Source organism: Callorhinus ursinus, unplaced genomic scaffold, assembly GCF_003265705.2.
Source record: "Callorhinus ursinus isolate GAN/ISIS: 27379988/994484 unplaced genomic scaffold, GSC_fseal_2.0 scaffold13, whole genome shotgun sequence".
Classification (NCBI taxonomy): Eukaryota; Metazoa; Chordata; class Mammalia; order Carnivora; family Otariidae; genus Callorhinus; species Callorhinus ursinus.
This window is the reverse complement of record NW_027397075.1, coordinates 42,603,930-42,630,201: the sequence shown is the minus strand read 5'-3', so window position 1 is coordinate 42,630,201 and position 26,272 is coordinate 42,603,930. Positions and strand designations below refer to the sequence as shown.

The following is a 26,272-nucleotide window of genomic DNA, read 5'->3' as shown; positions in this document are numbered from 1 at the left end:
TCCTCTCAAAGGGTCAGGCAGCTCCTAGACAGTTCTCTTGGGTTACCACATCCTTGCCAGTTTCGGAGTTGAGAAGTGGATCAGGTTCCCACCCTGGATATTTATGCGGGTAGCCAGAGGCCCACTGAGCAGAAGAGGCCATAAGATCTTTCTAATGCGACTTCATCTGTGACAGATGGACACCTGTAAACAGTCAGCAGCTCATCCCATGAACCTATCCAGCTGGATACACTGGATTGTCTGCCTGTCTCAGGGAGGCGAACTTTCTGACTTGGAGATGTGGAGACTAAACCCCAGCATGGAAATTTAGCCAAGTGGCAGTCTCCTGCATTTAGCCAGTCTGGCCGCCTTCAGACTGCCAGCCATCTTGTCAATAGTACCTGCCATCTGGGGCCACTGGGCACCTCTCCCAGGCTTGCTGTGTCAGCAGCCTTTTTCCAGAGCATCTCTGAAATGTCTCTTCTTTTTGCTCCTCTCTCATGCAAGCACTTCTTAATTTGATTCATCTTCTAACCACATTCCTGGAGAGATTTTTGTTCTCCAAAAAGACAGCCGAATGTCAAATGTGAAAAAGTGTGAGATTTGGTTGAGAAGTAGTGAGTTCTCCTTCAATGAGGATATTTCAGTAGAGATGTCATGATGGTGTCAGGGCTGTGTTGTAAGCGGAATCCCTACTGAAATTGCTGATCAGCATGATGATGTCTATTAAGGCCCTTCTAACTCTCAAATATTTGATTCTAGAATTTAAATGTTCTTGAATAGCCAAATAGAAACTTAATCAATTTTTGCCCATGCTTAAAATAGCTCTTACCTCCTTTTCGTCATCAATCAAAATAAACCAGAATAATACCATCTCCAGTACTCAACTGTTCTTGATATTGCTGATAATGATGATAAGGCTGTTTACCATCACTTGAATTCCTGGATGTTCCAGACACTGTCCTAAATGTGTGCTCTTACCCCCTTCCTTCCTCCCTATCAGCAGGCACACACACAATCCATGACTAACGTATTCGGGAGTGATGTGAAAATGTTTACGGGTGGATTTCATTGACTCCATTGATGCTTAGCGTAGTTAAGTAACTTATAACATGCTCAAGGGCTCAGTAAGTGGGAGAGCTGAGATTTAAATTTAGCTTTGTCTGCCACACAGCGCATATTCTTACTGTACTGCATGTTCTCTCCTCCTACCAACAAGCAAATACAAGTATTTCTTTGACCCTTCAGTGGGACGTGGGAGTTGTTCAGTCATGAAATTGTGATCTTTAAAAATTACTGCAATGTCTAATATTTTATTGCCCTGAGACTTCTTTCCAAAAAAATAAGAGCACTATTTCCATTACACAGGGACGCAAATGGGTTTGCCACTGTGATTTGCCTTTAGATGGCCGTCTTCCTCCTGGTCCATGACGGAGACCCCGCACCAAGCACATTGCTGACACCTAGCTTGTGACTAGAGAAATTGTATCTAGTATAGTCATAACAAAGCAGAGGGATCCATTTAAACAGAAAGACATAAAGGCAGAATCCCAACATTGGAAAGATATAAATAGAAACAGGATGAATCTATGAGAAGAACCATTATTCTGAACTTCTACAGGCATCTTGGAAGAAGAGAGAGCTTTGCAGAGGAATCTGAAGATGGAAGGAAGGAGTAACTTGCTGGGTATGGGAAAGAGTCCCGGGGCACAGATCATTAGAAGGTGAGGCTTTCAGCCTCAGCTCCTGCACTGACCACCTGTACAAACTTGGTCAAGTCACTGAGCCTCTCGGGGCCTTACGACCCTCACCAATACAGTAGAGGAGTTGGATAGGTGTCTTCAGAGGTCCTTTTATGTGCCAGAGTTCTGTGATTCCAAGCGAAAGTATATTTAAGCTTGTACTTCCATTAAGTTTTCTGGTGGGTCTTGGTATCCCTTCTTTCTTTTTCATGCCCTTTTGGTGTAAGAAATTTGGTTTGGGACAAGAGCTAAGTGAAAGCTAAAAAAAAAAAAAGGACTGACTTCACAATAAATATACATTTTTACATTTTTGGCTTGAAACCTAGAGTAGATTCAAAACAGCTTCAGTTTTTTTGACTGTTAGACACATGCCTCATGCAAAACCCCAGCATGCTCTCCAACCAGCTGATGACTGGATAAGGTATTGGAGAAAATCATAACGAGGACAATTAATGATGGCTGATGACTGTCATATGTAGAAAGAAAAAAAAAACACTGTAAGTTTTGTGGATGTGATGAATGAGGGATAAATCGTGGATGCTGGACCAAGAGGGTGAAAAGGAGAGACGGTGATGTGAACATAGGCAAGGATGTTGGACAGTTTCCTCCTGGGTGCCTGGAACTAAATGTAAGGGGGACTTTTTCATTGCTACTACTTCTGTTTGTGGGCCCTCCACCTGCTTATCTTTCTCCTTCCTTTCTTTGCTGGTGCTGCCTCGCTTGCCACTTCCATTCTCCCTGAGAGACAAATAGTATTTGGGTCTTGAAAAACAGTGTTGAGAACAAATTCCCAAAGCAGGTGTTAGTGGGGGTTATTTGAGCAAAATAGCTGGGGGCAGAGATTGTTCCTCAATTGCACATTCTCAAAACTGTTCGGGGGAAAATTGTGTTCTATTTAGCATATATTAGATAAACTGAAGCATGTCATGTATAGGCTGGAAATTGTCTCAGATATCTGGGAAAGTGACCTATAGGCCTTCGGTAGTACCGATACTGACTTGTGAGACTAGATCCTGACACCTGAAACATGGTTAGCGGGGAGGGCAGGGAGTGCATTTGGAAGGGCGCCCTTCTCATCTGAAGAGACTTAGGGTCTCAGAGTTCAACATTATTCACTGTCTGTGGACAAATATCTCTGAGTTTTCCCTCTTTTTTCACATTAATGTGCATGGTGACCACATTCCGAGCTCAACAACCAACAGCAGGCTAGTAAACTCTTTCTATAGCCAGATCTACCCAAATTCATTTTCTTTCTCCTTTTTTAAGTATCCAGTTGTCCTGACTTTCTTCATCCTCTTTGCCAGAACTTGGCTTTGTGTGCCTTTGTTCTCGTGGATTCTGGATTATGGATGTACTGATCTTCTCACTTTGACTCTCTGGATAAGAACATATCCAAGGAAGATCAAGGTGCCCCTCTCTGACCCACACTGCTTGCAAATTCCAGGACAGTATCCGCCCAAGCCGTAAATCACATCTTCTGCAAATACACATGCCCCCCTCATTACTACCTGAGACAGGAAGAGAGGGGTAGTTCCTTCCCCGCACTTCTGTGATGGGGTACGTCTTTGACAGACTGCTTGAGTACCATGGTGACAGGTACCATGGAAATGAAAAGACCAAATTAGGTGTGGGAGGAACTACCTACAGGCAGAATGACTTCAAAAAGATCTTGCCTTCTATGGTCCTGGGTCCCCTTTGCTGCACTGGAGAATGTAATTACTTCTTCACAGCGGGCCGGGAGCGTGGGATCCACCAGCCTGTCTGGGTTTGAGTTGTCTGTGTCAGGATTAAGCCACTGGGAAGGGCCATGCGATTTGCCAACCCTAGTAGATGCAGGTGCATCTAATATTCATGTGCAGGACAAGACACATCACACAGCCAGTAATGCTCTTTGTTTTTTGTTGTTTTTTTCTTTTCAAGGTATTTGGAAACATAAAATTAGATGAGGAGAGTCACATCAACCGGCACAACAACTTCCGGAGTTTCTTTGGGTCCCTCATGTTACTCTTCAGGTATCTGGATGCATAACTGTTGTAGCTGGAGCTCTCTTGTCGAGGGAGGCAGTTAGTCTGCCTTTTCCTATTTGTCTCTTTATTCTGCTTGCTCTGCTCCTATTAAGATACACAGTTGGAGTAGAGGCAGGGGTTGGGGAGGGGCAATGGCTCTGAAAAATGGCTCCATTGATGACGGGAAGTTTCCTCAAGGTTTTTGACTCAGCAGGTAATTTGTAAACTGCAAGTTTAGACTATGTGCAGCAGGACTGAGTAGGGAAGGTGACAACAGGTTCCTCCAGGTCAGATTCCATTTAAGGGCTGGAACGCTGGATGGCCAGGTTTACGTGGGGTCTTAGATAGTCCCACCACCGTCTCTACCACTGTCAGCAGACACTCCCAAAAAGACAGAAGCAGTGGGTGAGGTGGCAGAGCCCAAGAGAGACCTCCTTGGCACGCTCCCATCTCTGGATGGAAAGCACTAGAGGGAGGAAACCTACAGAGAAGAGAGAGGGATGGGTGAGTTGGGAAGGAGGGCCAAAGAGAGGCTGAGACATGCAGACCTGCTACAACTAACCAAAATGTCTTCGGGGCTCAGGAGTGCCACAGGTGAGGCCTGGCAGGAGATAATGCTGTCGTGCCTCGGGGAGAAAGGCTGCGAGCCCGACACCACTGCACCTTCGGGGCAGAACGAGAATGAGCGCTGTGGCACAGATCTGGCCTACGTTTACTTTGTCTCCTTCATCTTCTTCTGCTCCTTCTTGGTGAGCAAACCCTGCATTCTTGGCTCGAGATGTGGCCTGCCCTACCCTACACTACCCTACCCTACCCCACCCTACCCTACCCTACCCTACCCTACCCTACCCTACCCCATCCCATCCTCCAAGGAACTCTTGAAGGCCAGGATGCTTAGCGGACTCCCGGGCAAGTGACTTCCCATGGCTGCCACCAAACAGATTTTGTTGCCTCTAGGGAAGGTTTGCTGTGAGAAGGAATGATGAGTGGAGTGGAGTGGCATTTAGGGAATAGATTATTGAGTTTCATGTTGAATCTGTTGTGACCCAGAGGACATCTCTCTTCTCTGTACCTGAGGGATTTTATCTTACAGGTAGGGCTAAGAATATCTCACCTCTCTTTTGGAGCCTTGCAAACTGTTGAGAAGAGGTACCTCAGAAATATAAAGTGATAGGATTAATAAGACTCGAGTGCTGAAAAAGTACAGTGTCACAGATGCGGTCTCTTGACTCACGTCACTATATTTGACAACAGTTGGCCAACCTGACAGACATGAAAGGAAGTGATCGCTTTGGGCATTAGTAAATACTGAGTGACATATGTGGAGCATGGCTACTTATAAAATGGTGAGAAGCCCTAGGTGCCTTCTTAATCCGTTCTTTGGGAGAAAGCATGAATCAGCACCCCGGCCTCTAAAAATCTCTACCCTGCACAATCCTAGACGAGGTGCTACCAGATCTATTAAATTGTCGGTCTGGTGTTTTTGGCCACCCTGACATCCCTCAGCGTGGCTTCACTGCTCATGTCACTGACTGTACAAAAATCTAAAACTAGGGGTGCCTGGGTGGCTCGGTTGAGCATCTGCCTTCAGCTCGGGTCCTGGTCCTGGGATCGAGCCCCACGTGGGGCTCCCTGCTCAACGGGGAGCCTGCTTCTCCCTCTGTCTGCCTCTCTGCCTACTTGTGCTTTCTCTCTGTCAAATAAATAAATAAAAGTCTAAAAAAAAAAATCTAAAACTAAAGCGGTGCCACTGAGAAATGGTTAACTTTGCATGCAGCCGTGCATCACCAAATGAATTAGGTCATGTCCAAGCATTTCTGCCTCTCTAAAGTGATCACGAGGGATTTGCCATGTGTCCAGCTCGCTGGTGTGGAGAAGCAGTCTGGTGTGGCTTGCAGGCAGACTTTTCAGGGTGGCCATCAGGTTAACCCAGCAGGGAGTGAGCCAGCTGGAGACTCAGGTAGCCCTATGTTGTGGTCTTGGCTTTGCTGCTGTCCTAGTATGGTCACACACTTTCCCTTTTGTAGCTTCTGTAAATGAGAGGAAAAATGACTTGATAATAAGAGTATTATTTGCATGGTGAACGGGTACATGTGTTTTTAATACACTCCCTTCTTGTGGGTATGAAAGGTTTTTCAGTGAAAAAAAAAGAACACAAAACAGCATCTTAGAAGCACGGGGGTGAAGCTGTGAGTGGGTTACAGTCTCTCTGTCAACCAGAGGCAAAGGGAGGAAGGCCCACGGGTGCCGGTGCTTGTTGATGGGGCTGTTGTAGGGTGATGTGGAGGAGCATATAGAAGGGCATGTGGGCAGCTTGGTTTTATCCTCCATGGTGTAAGTGTTTAATAATAAATATTTTAAAAGAAACCAAAGATATAACTGGAAAATTCATTAGAGACTAAAAAGGTACTTTTAGAATTATGAGATAGAGGGTGCTGCATAATTCACATTCATGTTATTTTTAAAGAGGCTATATTCAGTATGATCCGATGTGCTTTCGAATCTTGGCCCTCTGAGAGATTGACTTTGTGACCTTGGGCGAGTCACACAGCTTCTTCGCTCAAACCAACCACTCCAGAAAGATTTACTGATACGCTGCGATGTGCCAGGCCGCATGCTTGGAGCTGAGAATACAAATGTGTCCAGGAAGCACTTGTGTCCTCGAAGGGCTGATGGCAATTAAGTCTGCCTCACGAGGTTAGAGCAGCGTTAAAACAAATTTATCACTTTGAGCGTGCACACCACACTATGAAAGACTATACAAATGTAAAGCAATGATTTTGTTAACATTAGTAATAAGTACCTTGAAAGGCGTGTAAAACACATGTGTGGATACGTGGAAACCCTTTTAGAACCCAGGCAGTGATTGAACAATTCACTGTGGCTCCAATGTCAGCGACAGAAAGAAAGACCCGGCCCATGCTGGGATGAGGTTCAGTGGCATGAAACAGAACTCCCCAAATAACAGCGGCTTAACCAATAGGGAGGTTTATTTCCCTCACACACCAGTGAGGTCCGAAGGAAGGCAGTCCAGGCTTGTTATGGTGGCTCTACAGAGTGCTTAGCACCCCAGACACCACCTCCAGGGGCCAGACCTCCAGGCATCCGCATATATCCTCTTTGGATATACGTGGCGGGACGGAGGAAGGCAGGCAGGCAGTAATGAGATGGGTTGTTAGGATGCAGGCTGCAGGCTCTGCATAAAGACTCTCAGAGAAGACTCCAACCACGTCCTGTCTCCAGACTTTCTCCTTATCTTTATTTTTAAAGAGATTTTTATTTGAGAGTGAGAGCATGAGAGTGGGGTGAGGGGCAGAGGGAGAAGCAGACCCCCCGCGGAGCAGGGAGCTCAATGCAGGACTCAATCCCAGGACTCCGGGATCATGACCTGAGCCAAAGGCAGACACTTAACCAACAGAGCCACCTAGACACCTGACTTTCTCCTTATCTTCTGTGCCACCTGCACATCTGGCACCTCCATCCACCTGGGAACCAACAGAGTCTACTCTCACCCCATCAGCCAGTTGTGTCTCTCAGGCAGGACTCTTACTCCGGAGTGACAGAAGGCCCAGCTCCATCTGGCCTAAGTGGAAAGGGATTTTATAGGCACATATAAATGAAAAGTCCTGGGGCACGGGGGGCATAAGTAGGTTCCTTTCTCTGTGTATGACCTCTTCCTCCAGGCTCCTCCATGAGAGCTCTTTCCTCAAACACCCCAACCTGTGGCGCCAAGATGGTGGTCGCAGCAGTTCCAGACCCCAATCCTCACACATTCAAGACTGACAGGGAAGAACAAGTCTATTGCCCGGAAGGTCCAATACCATTTTATTGGCTGTGATTGGATCACCAATCACTATGACCCAGGGAAATGGGATTCAGTGACTGGCTGAGGCCCGGGTCACAGGTGGTGCCCCATTGAACCATGTTAACTGGGAATAGGGTGGGGTCCCCAAGAGACCAGATGCACAATAAATGAGCACTCGGCAGCCAAGAAGCAACAACAGTGTGTGTTCCCGGGTGCTCAAGTTCTGTCAGTTCCATGTCATTTGATTCTCGACTGTTGCCACTGCTATCCTGCCACGGGGTTGGTCCAGGAGCACCGCAAAATTCTCCCCACAGGTCTCCTGGGCACCCTCCGCCACACTGCTCCCAAGGGTTCTTTCTGGATGAAACACACCTCTGTCTCTCTCCTAGTATAAACCCTTTTGGTGGATTCTGTTGCTTCCTCGTAATTTAGACCAGAAATGAGCAAACTGTAGCTCAAGGGCCAAATCCAGTTTGCCACCTCTTTTTGTATGGCCCCTGAGCTACCAATGGGTTTTACATTCTTAAATGGTTATGGAAAAAGTCAAAAGATGGATGATATTTCATGAACTGGAAATTATATGAAATTCACATCCATACTCCTTTCTGATCCCAGTGTAACCTGTGTACATTTCTTTGATGGCTCCTAAAAAGATTTATAGCATTTGTATGTTCCTGATACATCACAGTCTCTGCTAAATACTAAGTCTTTAAGAATATTCAAGTAACAGTATCTAGTGAAGGCTTGCTGTGTTTTAAGCAATGTGCGAGGCATAGGAACGTATCTCTGGACAGCCCCTTTCTTATTTCCCCTCCTTAGCGTCTGGATCTCTGCAACACAGTGGGTGCACAAGAAATGTTGTTGAGCAAATAAGTGAGAGAACAGGGTTTTGGAAGCCACTGAGGGGCATGGACAGCTTCCAAGTGATCACATAGTAAGCCATGCGGTGAGCTCTAAAGCACCTCCCCAGGTCTCTTGATGGCTCCTTTTGTGGAACTAGGGGCAGGGACAGGGGAAGCTAGAAGGGAAGGTTGGTGTCAGGCCTTGACTTTGAGAATGCTGTCACTGTTGCTGCTCCCTCTGCTGCACATCAATTAAATTAATTGAACAGATAAGAAAGTGACTTTTTGTGGAATTCTTTGCAAATATAAAATGGCACTGAAGAGTGAAGTAATAAAGCTCACACAATGAAATGTGTGGAAATCATGACGAAAACATGTTGCATTCAGCAAGATCAGCAGTGCTTTAGCTAGGATCTTCGGCCTCACAAACTTTTGAATTCCTTGATTTGCCTTGAAGCCCATTTTCCTACGTTAGGTTTCCCCTAACTCCACTTCTCCCCCTTGCCCTCCAGATGCTCAACCTGTTCGTGGCCGTCATCATGGACAACTTTGAGTACCTGACTCGGGACTCCTCCATCTTAGGGCCTCACCACTTGGATGAGTTTGTCCGTGTCTGGGCAGAATATGACAGAGCTGCATGGTGCGTAGGCCTCCCAGCCATCCCAGTGGGGCCCGTAACAAGGACCTCTGGAGTTCCCAAGGAAGGGGTTGGAACCGGATGTCTGCCTGTTACAGAAGGAGAGGAGATTCCTCTCAGTCGTGGCCTGTGGGAGAGCCCAGGCCCTCAGATTGGCTCTGGTATCAGGCCAGTCATCAAAAACATAGCTTCTTTATCTTCGTTTCCCCTCTCATTCCTTCTGTGACAGGCTTTCCTTTTCTTTGCCGATCTCATCACACAGTCTCTACCTCAGAATGGTTGGTTTCAACTGCCAGAGGGGCTTCCCATAATCTTTTTCTTTTTTACCCCTGCCAATGGTTAGTGGACTCCTTTGAGTCACCAGAGCGGGGAGGGGGGGTGGGTTGACAAGGGTTTTCTGGGTCAGTTGAACATCTGGCCATCGTGGTCAGTGACAACAGCATTTTGTCTCTCTCATCCCTCTCAAAAGATACTGTTTGAGATAACTGAAATTATGTTAAAAACCGAGCAAGTAACACTTGAGGATTTTTATTGCATAGAATTGAATTACATGGCAGGAATTAGCATGAATAACCTCCCCAGATTTCTTTCACTGTTCCATATTTCTCAAGTGATGTGCCTTCTGGGCTTTCGAGCAGGGGTTGGCAAACTACAGCCTCAGGGCCAAACATGGTCCGCTGGCTGTTTTTGTAAATAAAGCTTTATTAGAACACAGCCAGACCCATTCATTGATGCATCGTCTATGGCAGCTTTCACACTATAAGGCAGAGCTGTGTAGTTGTGACAAAGACAGTGTGACCCTCAAAATCAGAAATATTACCTGACCCTTTACAGAAAAAAAATTTGTGGATCCCTGCTTTAGAGCGCAAAGGCAGCAATTTGGCCCCTCATGGTTGAGGACAGGGTGACCATTCTGGGAGCACTCACTCCACAGGAACTTTTCTGTCCCATGTCATTGAACTTTAGGATCTTACCTCACCAATCTACCCATTTTGGTCCCCTTCTAAAAATACTACAAAAAATGCCATCCTTCCCAGGAGTGGCCCACGTTGCTTCCACCTGGAGCCCCTTCATAATCCGAGACTTTTCCTAAAATCTACCCTCCTGTGAGGCTGTTGAACTTGGGTCAAGCGTTGGAAGAGTGAATCAGAATTCCTCTTCCCCTCAATAATTACTAGTGACTTAGGGCACAGAGTTCTCCAAATCCATTCCTGTTACAAATGGCTGAGCAATGGTGTTACTTTCTGGGTCTACTTTCTGGTAGATAGGCTGCTTAGAAAGCCACGGGTGGTGTTAGAGGGAATGTAGGCAGGGCCTGCATCGAACTGGCCCTGTGGCCTTGGACAAGTCACCTAACCACGCTAAGCCTCCTCATCTGTAAAATGGTGCTAATGATGCCCTGCCTACCTTGAAGGGTGGCTGTGTGGCTTATATTAGGTCATGTATGTAACTGTTGTTACAACTGATAGTAACCATATGGGAAAGCAACCAGAAATGATGGAACATTGGTTTGAAAAGCATGGATGGCCATGAGATGGGGAGCCTGAGAAGGGATGTCTTCACTCCCCTGAGAGAGGAGAACTGCTTGTAGAAGAGTCCATTGCTCACCTAGCCTCACTCAGGTGTCTCTGGCTTTCGTGTTATCTTGGGACCCGAAAACCTTGTGCATTAAACATGCTCCTCCCCACTCATTCCAGCTGCTGGGAAGAAAGAATTCCATGAGAACTTAAAAAAAAAAAAAATCATGAGACTTAGATCGAAGAGCTATGAGAGAGCAAAAATAGAAAGGAGAACCCCTTCTGCTTCAAAATTCACAGCATAACAGGCTGGTTAGAGTTTCATTGGTCTTCTCTTTGAGATGCGGGGGGAAGCGCTATCAGGGATAATGTCTTGGCCAACTGATACAGGATGCAGAGAATACCAGCTTATAGGCAGTACGAACCCACCCACCAATGTCTTGGCCAACTGATACAGGATGCAGAGAATACCAGCTGATAGGCAGTACGAACCCACCCACATCCCAATCTCAAGAAACAAAGAGCAAATGGTTAATTGAACTTCCTCTCAAGAATCAAGAGACTTGAAGTACTGATGAGCTGCTATTTAGAAAAAGAGGAGGAATTAACACCAACATCAAGAAAAGACTAGAAAGAGTAAAGCTGGGACCAAGCCTCACATGGCTGCTGGCAAGGACCGGATGCCCAGAGGTGGACATGTAGGTTCATAATTTCAGGTAGAAACCATGGTCCATCCCGGGACCAGGAGGTTGCTTCCTTGTTTTGGTCTCTGACAGGGCAGATGCTTTAGCCCCTGAAAATGAATCCGTTGTTGATTCTGTCCTTCCCGCAGAAAGCCAGGATTCCCTAGCCGGCCCTTGATAGAAGGGTGGTAAGATAGGTCACATTGTTCCTGGAATTCTGGCTGGATCTGACCAGGCTGCCTGCCTGTGGGCTGGCTGGCAGGAGCAGAGCTGGAGGGAGAATGTCCACAGCTCCCTCCCAGGCCCCTGAGCACAGATCCAGGCAGGCTCCCCACTGAGGAGAGCAGAGCTTGCCCAAGCTGAACTTGGGAACAATCTGCTGCCCTGAGAAGCAAAGCCCTTTGCCAATTCCCTTGTGCTAACCGTGCTCCTTGCTAATTAGCCTAACGGGAAATTCGTCTCTCTCTGTCCGCAGAGAAATGCTGACTTCCCACTGTCCCTGACAGGGCGGGTCTGAGTGACTGGCTGTAATTGGTCTCTGTGAAAAGCATACCGTTGGGCAGCCCACTTCATGGCAGCCTGGCATCTGCTCTGACAGCTGTCAGAGGCCGTCCTGAACTCTCAAGCTCTGTTCTCTGAAGCCTGGCTCGAGCCAGTGTCCATTTTCTGCATCTGGCTGAGCATGGGCCAGACAGGTGTCTTGGGGGGGGCTCTGGGCCATTTGGCAGTCCCTCGGGCGCTGGACAGGCTCTGATTTCCTTCGACAACCGGGGGCAGTGCAGTTCAGCAAGGTGGTGGTTCTCTGATGCTTACTGTTCTCAGTCTGTCCTGGCCTGGCTTTGCTGGGTCCCAGGGGGGGGAAAAAAAAAAGCTGCTCTTCTTCTTCCGGCCATCAGCTTCATGGCTAAATTGTCATGTCTTTCCCACCCTTTTCTGAGTGTCCTCTATTAACCCACCTGTGCTTCCTTTGCAGCGGCAGGATCCCGTATAAGGATATGTACAAATTAGTGCGGGTGATCTCACCGCCTCTGGGCCTGGGAAAGAACTGCCCCTACAGGGTGGCTTGCAAGGTTGGCCTCCCAGTCCCCAGCCGTGCCCGGCTGTGGGGTGCAACCTCCAACCCTCCTGTCCGTTCTGCTCCACCACCACTGCGCCACATGAGGGAACCTTCATGTTGCTTTCCTTTGAGTTTAAAGAGGTCCAAACCCTCCCAGAACCAGCAGCTGTTACATAAGGAAGAAGGGCACATGGTGGGGGGCGGGGCAGGGAGGCAGAAAAAAAGGGCTTCATACAGAAGGCTGAGGTGACCTCTCTCACTGTTCAGCACGTGCGCACACTCAGTCACGTGTGTATGCACACACAGCCACACACACACTCACACACACTCGGTCTCTCTCCCCACTCCACCTTAACCTGTAGCTTTCACCAGAGGGACCTCTCTGTCCTCCAGAGAACTCGGACATCTTTGCTGGTTTCCCTTCACCGGAGAACAGAGAGCCTCTTTTTGGTAGAAGTAGCACCATCCTCCCATGTGTAAAGTAGCCAAGTGTGATCCTAGTCAGCCCTACCTCTGCGCGTCCTCCAGCTCCTGGAGAGTCTGGCCAGAAGCGATCGTAAAAGCTCGAGGATAGAAAGGAGGTGAGAAGCCATAAAGAATCGGAGCTCAAGGGCAGAGCGGTAGGATGGGGTAGCCTCGGGGGGGTGTGGAAGAACGCAGTAGCTGCAGGGGTCTGGGAAGGTCTTTGTAGGTGACGGAGGGCTCCTGAGCAGATGCCTTGCCTTAGGGTCCTCTGGATATTGCCGAGGGGACCAAGGGGCCTGTCATAACTGCCGCATCGCTGCTTGTTTGCGAGACCAAGGACGTTGTTCAGGGTCACGTGGGACGCCCTCTGCAACTCTGCCAGACCCTGGGAACTCGAGCAGGAGTGGCTCTGCCAAGCCGCCGTCCAAGGCCAAGCCCGCTAGATAAGGAAGCCCCTCCTGGCACTGCAGGAGGGAAGGGCGGGCTCTCTGGGCATAGCACGGTCCGGCAGCTGGCAGAAGACGTAGGCCCAGGAAGATGCCAGCGTGAGCAACGGGAAGGAGCTGGCTTGGGGGTGGCGACACAGTGACTCCCGTACCCCGGGGGCCAAACAGCTGCCTCTGCTGAGACTCTTTAAACTGCACCCCCGTGAAACCTGCAGCCGCATGTGGGGAGAGCCGGGAGGGCAGCATGGCATGCGAGATGCTCTTCCTCCTCCTGGTTTGGTTTCTTCCGTCCCCAGCATGCCATTGCCCCGGGGCATGCCAGGAGTAAAGAGCACTCTTCCCCACAGAGCCAGGTGGAAGCAACGGGGCCGGCCGACGCGGAAAAGCAGCCCACCACTTTGAGTGCAAGTTGCCGCCTCCTGCTGCACACACACCACAGAGGGGGATACACGACGTTCCGCCTGTGGGTTGAGAGGAGGAGAAAGGCCCGACTCCCAGGTCGGGGGCCCCATCCCGGCAGGGGCCAGAAATCCTAACCCGTGGCTGGAGCACCGTCTATCCGTTTTATACCGCGCGCACACAGCCCTGGGAATTGCAAACAGGCTTGCGGTGAATGGGGGATGGATAGAGTGAACAGCCAAGTAGGGTCCTGATCGTCCAGGAGGAGAAAACTGAGTCCCCACGACTGCGCTCTAGAGTCAGAGGGGCCACGGTGTTGCCACTAATGTTCCCGGGTCTGTGTGGGGCGTGATATAAATCCGCACCAGGATGGAGTCACACGTACGATTTGCCTTGATTAACAGGTTTCCTATTCTTTTTCTGTTTGTCCATTTTGTTTTGTTTCTCTTCTGTTTTCTGTATTATTTTGTTTTGGCTCTCTGGGAATGCCTGTTCTCCTCTCCTCCCGGTCTGCATCCTTCTCCCCACTTCCTGTTCCTTTCCCTGCCACCCTCCCTGCCCCTCCAACCCACCCCACCCCCACTTACCACCCCTCCATGAGCAGTGGCCGCATCCATTACACTGAGATGTATGAAATGCTGACTCTCATGTCACCACCGCTAGGCCTCGGCAAGAGATGTCCCTCCAAAGTGGCATATAAGGTAGACCACCCCTTCCTTTATTCTGGGCTAGAGACCAACAGGAAACGGGACCCAGCTGTGGGGAGGCCAGAATATGGGGAGGAAGCTGGGCTGGGGAGGTGGAGGAGGGAACCAAGGGGGAAAGAAACAATGAGATCGAAGGGCAAGGAAGGTTCCTGGAAGTATGGAGTCCTAGAACAATACAAAGCATGCTTGGCAAGACTCTTCACCATGGGGCGTTTTATGTGTGATTCTGTGTTTCTATAAGCGTGTGGCTTCTCATGAATGACCAGATTACCAGAGAGTACCGGAAAGGAAGTGTTAAGTAACGTGTTTCCTCAGAGGAGGCAGAGGTGGCCGGCAGGATAGCGTATATGGGCAAGAAGGAAGCCTACAGTGAAACTGAGATCAGAGCCTATAAAAAAAAAAAAAAATCTTCAATTAGATAAGCTAAGGAAATAAATGCAGAAATTTGTCTAAACATGGTTCAAGAAATTTTTAGGAGAGGGGAAAATCCTTAACAAATTTCTTCTTCTTTGACATAGGAAGGAACTGTGGCATGGTTCCTTCTAGGTATCAGGAAAAAAAAGAACAACATGATCTCTGTGATACATGAGGAAGGATCCAGCCCCCTCCCCCCATCAGCCCAGCTGCCAGGCTCTCTTGTCAGTACAAGGGAAAAGGTGACAGTGGGCACAAGTTGCCCTCAGCATTAGATTTGCTTTCTTGGCATGACTGATGATGGGGGCTGGCCCTGGAGTCAAGGGTGGATTCCCCACGGCTTGCTCAGAGCAGTGTTGTGTATTGGAAGTCACCTGCCATCAGGGTACTCAGAGCTTTGGGGCCTGATTTTCTTCTCCACCTGTTAGTAATAGTTACTGTGGGGTGTTTAGACTGACCCAGCACTCCGGAGCTCTTTCATCTAGGAAGGCACCCCAGCAATGTTGCCACTTGTCTAGAAGCTTAAGGAAGTGGGAGAGAGATGGCACTCAGGTACAAACAAGAAACTGACTTTACACTCTCAAGACACCACGTCTGTGGAATCACATTAGGTGAGATGTTCCAACGGAGCACTAGAGATCCTGCCTTGGGAAGAGACACATCCCTCCCTGCTAGGCTGGTGGTTCTGCCAGAGGACCTTCTAGCTGCTTCTACCTCCAAGTTGTATGGCTCCAGAGAGCATCTCCTTGGAACAGGGCCGTTTCAGGTCCAGGACATGGCTCTTCATGCGCAGCTTATGGGCTGGCATCCTTTTTGCTCATGATGGCCACATCCAAAAGGACCAGGTGGTGGGACATGGCATTGAGTTCCTTGAATTTCTGGGATGAAGCTTGGGGGGAGAGGGGGTGTGGAGCCTGGAGGAAACGTTAAAGGATTCCAAAAGCAAGATACTCTCTGGAAAGTGGATTTGGCCATTTCAGTTTGATCCCTTCCTTCGGGTGAGGGGAACAAGGCCTGCCCACTCTGCTCCTGCCTTGGTCATCCTTCTCTCATTCTCCCTCCTCTGCGCTCTGCAGCCTTCTTCCCCGAGACCCTGTTTGCACTCTTTTCCATCCTGTTCCACCTCATCCTTTGGATAAGTTGGACTTATGCATGTTTAACCATGTGCTGGCAAATTTCACCTTTTAAAGACTCAAAAAGGGGGCATCAGGATGCATCTTTCAAGTCAGATAAGCAAAGCGAAATCTCCCCTGTCACTCTCTTTCCATGTGAGTTTTGGGGGTATCCGTGGGACAAGGGGAAACAGAGAGCAGCCTTGAATCAGGGAATGGAGTCACCTCCCAGAGCTGACTCTTTTCTCTGAGCCGCTTCTTTTAAAAAAATCACTTTCCGTCGCTATGAAAGACGTTCTTAGGACCGTGGAGGAGTCCTGCAGAATGACTAGCCCCCCTTCTTTTGGAATTCGGCGACCCCCCCTAGGAAAAACTACCTAACTACATAGCAGCGAATGAGGCTGAAGTGAGAAGCAGAGAGAGGGGGTGGGACCGGGGACAGGGAATCCTTGCCCTTCTTTTTTGTCTCTGCATTTGACCCCTGTACTTCTCTTCTCTTCTCACCAAGGTTTCTGTCGATATTTTTTTTTTCCTCCTGCTGTTTCTTTTCTCTCTTTTGCACAGAGGTTGGTCCTGATGAATATGCCAGTAGCTGAGGACATGACAGTCCACTTCACCTCCACACTTATGGCTCTGATCCGGACAGCTCTGGACATCAAAATCGCCAAAGGTGAGCTGGGGAGGGAAAACGGGATTCTGCAACAACTCACCCGAGGTGGCACAGGCTGGAGATTTCGAACTTGCCTCCATCTGACAGCGCCGTGATGTGGAAATCAGCTCTGTAGGGTCCTAGTTTCACCTCTGACTCGGTAACTCTAATGTTTGCCATTTCTTCCTGGAAGAATGAATGGTTTGATAATCCCTAAGGCTCCTTTCAGCTCTACCAGCCTGCGAGCTTCGTTGTCTGGCACAGGGTAGGCCCACAGAAGTCTTTGCTTATTGAACGAAGGACTTTTGATTCTGCCCTTTTTTTCTTATGTGGTATCATCTCTAATGCCCTGGAAGGTCCGTGGCAGGGGCTGTTGGGGCAGCACTTTGCTCCTCTCCGTTTCTGATTCAGTGATTCAGGAGAGGAAAAGTTTACTGCTTCCAGATGCACCTCCAGCCTTCCTGCTCTTGCCTGTTCCAAATCCTTTTTAAAATCAGGTCACTCAGGCTATGGAGTCAGAGTCGCTGGAAGAATTAATGTACATCTCATGAGGCAGGGGAGGCTCCTTATGGCTCTTTTCATTTTTCCCTCTGATATATTAAGCACCCGGGAGGTGTTTCTAATGAATGAGGAAGCTGCTCTTGGTCTCGGGGCCTCAGATCTGTGGCAGGATATCCCTGAGTCACTAAAAATGGGAGCCAAAATGTGGTCTGCTTCTTCAGCAGAAAGACCTGGTATTACAAGATCCACTGTCACTAAGTGCCAAGACTTCCTCTGAGAATATGAGGTGCCATGCTGATTCAGCTCCCACCCCCCCGACCCACTCCCTCAGTCCTTGGTGTTTGTGTGTCTGTTCTATTTATGAAAATTTATCTTCTAGGTGGTGCAGACAGGCAGCAGCTAGACTCGGAGCTGCAAAAAGAGACCCTGGCCATCTGGCCTCACCTGTCCCAGAAGATGCTAGATCTGCTTGTGCCCATGCCCAAAGGTGTGGGGTCTCCTCCTGGGTAGTGTTGTCACTGTGGGCTCAGCATGCCACGGTCACGTCTTTTGGGAGAATGGGAAGTGATCAAGGAGATAAAGAAAGGTTGCTCTTTTATCCGTAGGAAACCCAAATCCCCCACTTCTTAATCCCTTTGCATGCACTGAAAACATTTTTTCAAGATAGGTCACTGTAGTTGTGGGCGAAACTTCTTGGGCATATAGCCCTCTCCCTGCCTGTAGTAGTGTCCAGCAAACCCTCACGCATTGGCAATAAGGGTGCTGTGACTTGGACATGGGAATCTAGACCAGTGGAGGTGATGCTTTCTCATATGTGGTTTCTCATCAGTATCCTTACCCTCACTGGGTGGTGATGGAAGCTCCCTGAAGGCAGATCTGGGACCTCATCACTTGGTATCCCCAGGGTCCCGCACACGTGGAGCTCTCCATAAATGTTGGCTAGATGGGTGGCTGAGGGAGCAAACCTGCTTCAGAGAGTGGGGAGGCTTGTGAGGTGTCCTCACTCTCTGCCACCTGTCTTCTCCCTGTTCCCTCCCATGCCACCTTTGTGGTTCTAGCCTCTGACCTGACTGTGGGCAAAATCTATGCAGCAATGATGATCATGGACTACTATAAACAGAGTAAGGTGAAGAAGCAGAGACAGCAGCTGGAGGAACAGGTGAGGGTCACTGACAGCAGGGGAAGTGGGTGGACCATGAGGAGTCACAGGAGGGCCCCTCTAGGGCCAGGCCTGCGCCTCTGTGGGGCTCAGAAGCAGAGGCCGGGGTGCAGGGCCCAGGAACATTCTAATGTTGGGGATTAGAAACCCAGGAGATCGGAGGATCAGGCATGATCCTATCTTACCCAAGTGAATGGTATCCCCCGCTCCCCAGCTGGTAGACCCCACCATCACATGAATTCCTCCTTCCTGCTTTTAACACAGAAAAATGCACCCATGTTCCAGCGCATGGAGCCCTCATCTCTGCCTCAGGAGATCATTGCCAATGCCAAAGCCCTGCCCTATCTCCAGCAGGACCCTGTTTCAGGCCTGTGAGTATAACCAAGGACTCCACAGCCGTCCTGCTTGCATCCGATCACCAGCACCATTGTGCAGGCCCAGAAATGCCCAGGAAATAATAGTCTGAGCCAAGTGATCCTTTCTCTGAGTTTGAGAAGACAACAGTTTTTATTTTAAAATGGTTATTCAGTGGGGGGAATAGCATGTTCGGTCCTGGGGCCAGCTTGAGAGAGAGTGAATGGACAAAGGAAGAAGGGCATACGTTCATGTCTTTGCTCTACAAATAAGAAACTGGGGACTATGGGGCGCCTGGGTGGCTCAGTCGGTTAAGCGACTGCTTTCGGCTCAGGTCATGATCCCGGGGTCCTGGGATCGAGCCCCGCATCGGGCTCCTTGCTCTGCAGGGAGCCTGCTTCTCCCTCTCCTCCCCACTTGTGCTGTCTCTCACTATCTCTGTCTCTCTCTCTCTCTCTCTCTCAAATAAATAAATAAAATCTAAAAAGAAAAAAATTAAAAAAAAAAAAAAAAGAAACTGGGGACTAAATAAGTTACCCACAGCCATGTGGCTAGTAGGAAGCTGAACTGGAAGTTAAGTTTGTTATTCCTAACTCCAGAGTATTCCCACTACACTGTTACCTGTAATGAACAAAAGGAACCTTAGATCAGGAAAAAATATATATATATTGGAAGCGGAAACAAAGCCTCAGTTAAGGAATTTGCCAATTCTTCTGAGTTGCAAGCCCTAGCCCCCCACTTGGTCGTTAGTCATACATGATTTACTATAGCAGACATATCTCATTATAACCTGAACTTCTTTACATCAGCAAGCATGTCCAAGTTCCAAAAGGGCAGGAATCTCTCTGCCCAAGGTGAGTGAGTTTTTGCAGTTGGGTTTAACCCGGTCTTCGTTCTCGTGGAGCTGATAATCATTAAATACCACAACCTCAGTAATTATCAGGGGAATGAAATCAAGGCTTGGGAATGAGACCTCTGTCAGAATGCCATTTGGAGTTTCTCACACCACCAATTCCTTTAAGCCTGTGATGCTGGACACCTATTTTTGAAAAGCATTGATTTCAGAGGTCTTAATCCAACACATTTGCAAGAGAAGCAAAGGACCAACATCATGACCAAGGCTATTCATTTTTACAGATATTTGATGTGATAAAATAGCAAGGTATGGATTCTCCTGTCTACAGAAAACCAGAAGTCTGCCTTTGGTCTGTGCAGGAAGCGGGTATGACTGGAGCTGTGGAATCTTCCCAGGGGAAGTACAGGGTCTTTCAAGGGCCTTGCTTAGAAAGAGAGGACACCCCTCCACCTAGATCTCTCTCACCCCAACAATTTGCCATATTTAACTCCTACTACAGCATCAGTCCAACTCCTCCCTGTGTTTATTGATACTTTTACTCCTTGATTTGACCAATATTTATTAAAACCCCCTATGAGAGAAGAGCTGGCTCAGGCACTGGGGAGTTATCAGTCAACATGATCACGGCCCCCATGGAGATAAATATTGAGAAAGAAATTACAAAAGTGATGAAGGTTAAAATGCAGAAGGGTAGCCTCGTGTGATACCACAGAAGAGAAGCAACACAACGGTTCTAGGGTGTGGGGAGGCCTCCCTGTGGAAATAACATTTAAGGAGACTCAAAGATAGGGTCTTCAAAGAGAGTGGGGGGAAAGGGGAGAAGCCTCAGGAACCTGAAAACTGTCAGGATGGCTGGAGCTGAGGTGATGAGCTCCATCAGGGCCAGCACGGGGAAGCATTATAAACAGGATACAGGAGTGAGGGTTTATCTAAGGATCATGGCGTTTTACTCATCAGTGTGACATGATCAGACTTGGGCTTTTCAGAGACGATTCTTGAAACCAATGTGGACTTGTATCAGAATGGAACAGTTTGAACTGCTTTTAGTATGTGACGGCAATTGTGTGAATTATTAATGACTGTGGCTTGGACTAACAGGATGGAGATGGGGAGAGATGCTCAGACTTGAAATATTATCAGGAGGGAGACTGGATGGGATGTGGTGATTGATTTGCCTCAGGGAGTGAAGGAGGGGGAAAAAAAATCAAAGATGACCCACAAGTTTCCAGCATAAGGCTTTGGGTGGATGTTGGCACACTTCCTGAAAGGGGTTCAGAGGTAGAGGTCCTCAGGACCTTCTGCCCTCCCTGAGCTTATACTTGGTGGAAAGCCAGTCATGAAACAGAATTATTGGAAAGCAGAAAAGTTGTCATTTTCAGTGATTTGTACTAGGAGGAAAACAGTGTGGCGTAATCTGAGTCCACCTCCATTCTGGCAGTAGGGAGAGATCAGAGAGCATTTCCTGAACAGAGTGAATTTTGAAGGATGAATTAAAAATAACATGAAAAAAGTTTGCCAAGGGCAGGGGAGTTGGGGAGAAGCACTCTGCTCTCTGGGAACAGCCTGTGTTAACGTCTTGAGGCAGAGAGAAGCCAGGCGGGCCCATTCAGTGAACTAAGAGAGTCCCGTGTGTCTGAAATTCAGGAGCAGGAGGTAAAGGGCATGAGAAAGCAGGCAGGGTAGGAACCAGATCAGGAGAGGCCGTGTTCCAGACTTTATCCTAAAAATGAGAATCCAGACACGGTTTTTAAAGGAGGAAGTCACTCTCACTTCAAGTTATTCAACTCTAGGAGGTTGTTCAGTGATCCCAAGTGTCCTCTCTCCCCATTGGGGATTCTCTGGTGACTCAGAGAGCAGTGTCCATCTTGCCCCCAGTGATTCTCAGGAGAAGGCACACTGAGGAAGGGGACTGGCATGTAAGCAGGTCATTTAAATATCAGATCGCTCTGTATCAGCTGTGAAAATTCAGCAAACATCCTCCTGGCAGCAAGGGGACAGGTGGGGTGACTCTCCACTCTTCAGATCCCTCCCTGTGATCCCAGTCAAGGTAAGATTGTGCCTATGGATTATTTTCAAGTAAATTGGTTCACGCCTCAGATTTTCCAGCAGATACACTCATGAGTGCAGTACCCTCCACTCTGAAATGGCTGTCCCTCGAGTACAGGACGATGCCCCCTCTCTCCCTTCCAGCTGCAGCCCCATCCCCGACCACTGTCCCTCTTCCCGCCATCAGGAGGCTCACTCCGCATTCTTGAGTGGGTCAGAGGGCACCTGTTACAGTGCTAGTCGCAGCGAATGGCAGCAACAGACACCTTCTCAGGAGAGACTGGCTACCTCTTTCTCTCCTAACCAGCCCCTTGGGTCCCATTGGCCAAGAGTGTCTGCAGGTTCCCAACAGTGGTTTAAACCTGGAGCAGGAGGTAAAGGGCATGAGAAAGCATAAATAGCTTTCATTCAGTGGCCTCTTACCGCATCACCATTTAAGTGTTCTCCTCCATAACCATCAACGCAGAAGTTACCACCTCAGAGATCATTCCCCCCAGCTCATAAACCAACAGACACAGTGTCTGGCACAGAATTGTCCTTCAGTGGATGTTCATGGCATTGAATAGTTTGGCCAAGGATGTTGGCACAATAAGACCATATTTCTGCTGAGACTGGGGGAAATTTTTTAAAAGACCACGACTGCTTGATATTTAAACAAACTGTTCACTGTTTAAACTACAGTATTTTTTTTTTCTGCTGGAGGGAGAAACTGAGCAGAAACAGGTTTGTAATTGAGCATGGGTCTTCCATATGGCTGAATGTGACAAATAATGTCGTTTGTCACAGATAGACTAGTCACCAGCAGAATTCTGATGAATGGTTCCAAATGCAGGTTGAAAACAGTGGCTTCTCCTTTCCAGTGCTTTTTGTTTTTTTTTTAAAAAAATTTTATTCCAGGGTCCAGCCCCCTGTCAGTTACCAGCCTTATACCCAGCCGGTACTGACGGGTGTTGCCCTTGCCAGAAAGGAAGTCCCCCATCTGGGGTGGGGCGCTAGTAGCGGCTATGACAGGACTTTCCCTTTCTCTCGTGTACACGTGACGTCTGACTTTGCCATTGCTTTTCAGGAGTGGCCGTAGCGGATACCCTTCGATGAGTCCGCTCTCCCCCCAGGAAATATTCCAGTTGGCTTGTATGGACCCAGCCGATGGACAGTTCCAGGAACAGCAGTCTCTGGTGAATGAATGAGTTACATGACCTCAAAAATAGTTCCTTGGTTTCCCGATCCCTCCCACTCTCATTTCCGAATCTTATTTCATAGCTATGGTTTATCAGGAAAACCCTTTCTGATAGTCCTGCCAGTTAGTTACCCTGCTGTCTCTCCTTTTGTGGCTGACTTTCTCATGTTCTCTGACAAATGCTTCCTCTGCACGTTTTAACAATCCCAGAGACCCCTTACCTGCTTCAGGAACCTAGATCGCTTCAGGCTAAACCTTCTTAATTTATGCCTGTAAGCAGCAAATGTAGAAGCAAGAGTCACTAAATCTTGCCTTTGATATGGAGCCTTAGGACGAACCATCAGAATGAGTGGCACCAAATGGACAGCTTAGTGTAGCCAGGTACTGCTTCTGGGAACACAGGAATGCCCTACGCCGGCCCTCTGGAGATGCCCACCTCCTGGATAACTCAGGGGAGCATGTGTGACCATGACGAGCTGTCAGCCAAGAGTTACAGAAAAATCTCTTACCTCTTTTCTGTGTGTCCCTTTTGGTCACAGTTCTATAAATCGAGTACATACTGAGAGGTCCCTAAAATCCCTCCCCTGAGCCTAAAGTTTTTCATTAGCATAAATGGTAAAATTCCTGAGAAACCTGTTGAATCAAGTTTAAGCTGGGGGGGGGGGGGGGGCACATTGACCTTCAGATTTTGCTAATACAAAGCTAAAATAGCTTTGTGTTTTGATTCCCAATGATAATAGACTTTACCGTTATCCTTAGTTCAGGAGCCTGAGATCAAGATCCGTCCTGAACTTAGAATCAAAGCCCAAGTGTTCATGGGCCTGGAAAGAAAAAGGCAAAACTCCACATTTGCAAAAGTCCACATAGACAGCTTATTCTGAGTTCTGTGTCACTTTGATTATAATTCATCTGTGTGTTTTCTCTCCCCTTCTCTCCTGACCCCCTCCACTGCTACCATGCACCCCAGAGCCATCCTGGATGATGTGGGTGGAATGTGGGACTGGCCTGTTTATGGAGTGCATGTCTGATGGCATGGGAACCCTTAGAGGGGGCAAAACCCTCTGGTGGCTCAAACAAATGGGTGATTCCGTCTCCTGTGACTGCTGAGACAGGGAGTTCTGTGTAGATGTTTGGGAGACCGCTAGACCAAACCCTCTCAGGGTATGAGTACCTTAGGTGTTCTTGGTAAGGTCGGCAGGAATCATTGGACTATTTCCTGCCTTCCTTTATGAGGAACTTAGCACCATGGACTAATTGGTACAGATAGTTTTTTATTCTTAAAAGTTCCTCTCAGCATTTTACAGCTTGTCTGCCTGATGATGTGTCTGGCTGGGAAAATCTCAATAATCTGTCCTTTCTTTCACAGGGAGGCTTGCTTTATTACATCATTATTTCTGTGGGTTCCCCAGGGCTGAGCCATAGTGCCAGGACTTTTTGGATCTGTGTTCATCTCATTGTCAGTACTGGTGTCTGTGATTCAGTTCAGGTGTCAGCCCGTGCCACACGCTCACCACTGTGTACTCCTGCCCATCCCTTGGGGCCCCCTGCTCCACGTCCAGAGGCGTGGCCATGGTTTGTGCATGTCTTATCCCACCTCCCACACCCCACAAACTGCAGTGTTGTTACCACGTCTGTTTTTTAAGTCGGACCTGTGTGCTTTATAAAGCATGTACTGCAAACACTAAAATTTCCTCAAGCGCACATATCACATGTCCTAGGAGGGCGGTCCTCCCATTCACACCAGAAACCGCCCGGCCAAATGGTCTTGGAGGCTGAGCCAGGTCTCGGGCACCCTTTCCTTCAGCAGTGCCCTATTTAAACAACTAGGTTTTTAGGGTGTCATTCTCTAAATATAAAATAGCTTTTTTTTTCCTGGTAAAATCTCCAGATGTCCAGGATATTTCTAGGTCTCTTTCGTGGCCCATGTAAACATTTTTAAGTCAACTCTACCCCTTAGGCAGTGACAGTAGCTATCTGTATGGATCACGTACATTTGCCAAACTGACATTCTTTAACCAGGAAAATCACTTAAAAGAGCTGACCCCTTAGAGAGCTCCAATCTAATCTTCTAGAGTGGCATAGGCCAGTATAACAGCCACTTCCCACATTGGCCATTGAGCACTTGGATTGAGATGTGCTGTAAGCAGAAAATACTTTCCCGTGTCAAAGACGTGGTGCCAAAAAGAATGTGAAATATCCCAAGTTTTAGATTGATTACATGTTGACATGAGAATATTTGGATATATTGGGCTAAATATATTAAACTTGATGGTTTTTAAAATTTTTTTAAATGTAGTTCCTAGGAAATTTAAAATTACAGAGGCACTTTGCATACTATTTTTATTGGACTGCACTAGTGGAGAGCATCCCTGACAAATGGCTATCTATCATATTTTTTGAATGGTTTCAATCAGAAAGAAAGTTCTCAGCTAATAAAATCATGTGTCTTAAGGTTTGAGATGATATATTTGATACCAGAAATTGGTGACTTTCCTTAGAATAGTGATTTCTGTTTGACAAATAGCTTCTTCCAATTAAAAGAATAAGCCTAACAAACACTACCAACTTTCAGAAAGTAAACTTCACTTATCTAAGAAGTACTATGACATAATGTTTTACAGAGCTATAAAATCAGAAGCACTGCTTAGAGGTAAATAAGAGGATACTTGACTAGAAAAAGTAGTCTTTACCTTTTGGTTCCTGGTAGAATTTTCTGTTTGGGACATCTGGTATACCACAAGTGCACACATAGATGCACACATATATACACATACAACTGAGACCTTTAAGATGTAAGTGTCTCTTCTAAAAACTATTCTTGTTATGGAGGAGGCAGAATCATCCACCGGAGGTGAGAAGCAATGAGGTGGAACCAAGTCCCACAAGCTTGGCTGTGTGTTTATTTCCAGGAGCCAGAGGTTAGTGAATTAAAAAGCGTGCAGTCCTCTAACCATGGCATCTACCTTCCTTCGGACACCCAGGAGCATACGGGATCGGGGAGGGCATCCTCTATGCCACGCCTGACTGTGGATCCCCAGGTAAAAAGCTATCACCACCTACCATGTGTAGTGGCATCCTGGACTGTATTGAATTGGTGGGTTATGAAAAAATCATCTGATATTTTCAGGTGAGCCCTCGACTTGCCCGCATCCCTTCCGTATAAGCAAAATCTGGCTCATGGGCCTTCTCTTTAGAGTCTGCTTGCTCCTCCACAGTGTGTTTTTAGTGAAGCCCTAAGCATAAAAGTCTAACTCCTTCTGGATGGGCTCAACATCTTCAAGACTCAACCAGCCATGCAAGAAATATTTTCCAGGATTTTCCCTGTGGTTCTTTTTTTTTTTTTCCTTTCCACCTTTCCTGGCTTCCCCAGCACATATGCAGTTACTTACACACACAGCTCTGTGTCAGGACCGTCTGTCCTAACCAGTGCAGGCCACGCCTCATTTCTTTGTCTGTTTTTCTGGCTTCTTTTTTTCTGTCTGTCTGTCTTACATCAAGTTTTGACAGAGAGAAGAAGTTTTTGTGGATCTGTTTTAACATCTGTGGCAAATCAAAATGCAAGAGTTTAAGGTGGGGCCGGGGGAGGGGGGTGGGAGGATGGATGATAGAGAGCAATGCATTCTTAGATGCTGCACAGCTACGAGCTGTCCTAAGCTCCTGTGCTATAGGGAAGGGCCTTCCCTGGTGAGAGCAACAAAGAAAAGGCAAAGTTATGCTTC

At 47.8% G+C, this 26,272-nt stretch overlaps 1 protein-coding gene across 2 annotated transcripts in view; it reads left to right on the top strand.

The window, feature by feature from the left end:
* Positions 1–26,272, top strand: part of CACNA1E (calcium voltage-gated channel subunit alpha1 E) — a 500,959-nt gene that overhangs the window by 462,771 nt on the left and 11,916 nt on the right. For both annotated transcript variants that reach the window (XM_073900155.1, XM_073900154.1), the window contains 10 exons: positions 3,642–3,733; positions 4,311–4,476; positions 8,887–9,014; positions 14,183–14,279; positions 16,376–16,481; positions 17,341–17,448; positions 18,020–18,120; positions 18,385–18,491; positions 22,443–22,551; positions 25,463–25,591. In XM_073900155.1, coding sequence (XP_073756256.1) covers positions 3,642–3,733; positions 4,311–4,476; positions 8,887–9,014; positions 14,183–14,279; positions 16,376–16,481; positions 17,341–17,448; positions 18,020–18,120; positions 18,385–18,491; positions 22,443–22,551; positions 25,463–25,591 — 1,143 coding nt within the window. The remainder of the gene's footprint in view (positions 1–3,641; positions 3,734–4,310; positions 4,477–8,886; positions 9,015–14,182; positions 14,280–16,375; positions 16,482–17,340; positions 17,449–18,019; positions 18,121–18,384; positions 18,492–22,442; positions 22,552–25,462; positions 25,592–26,272) is intronic.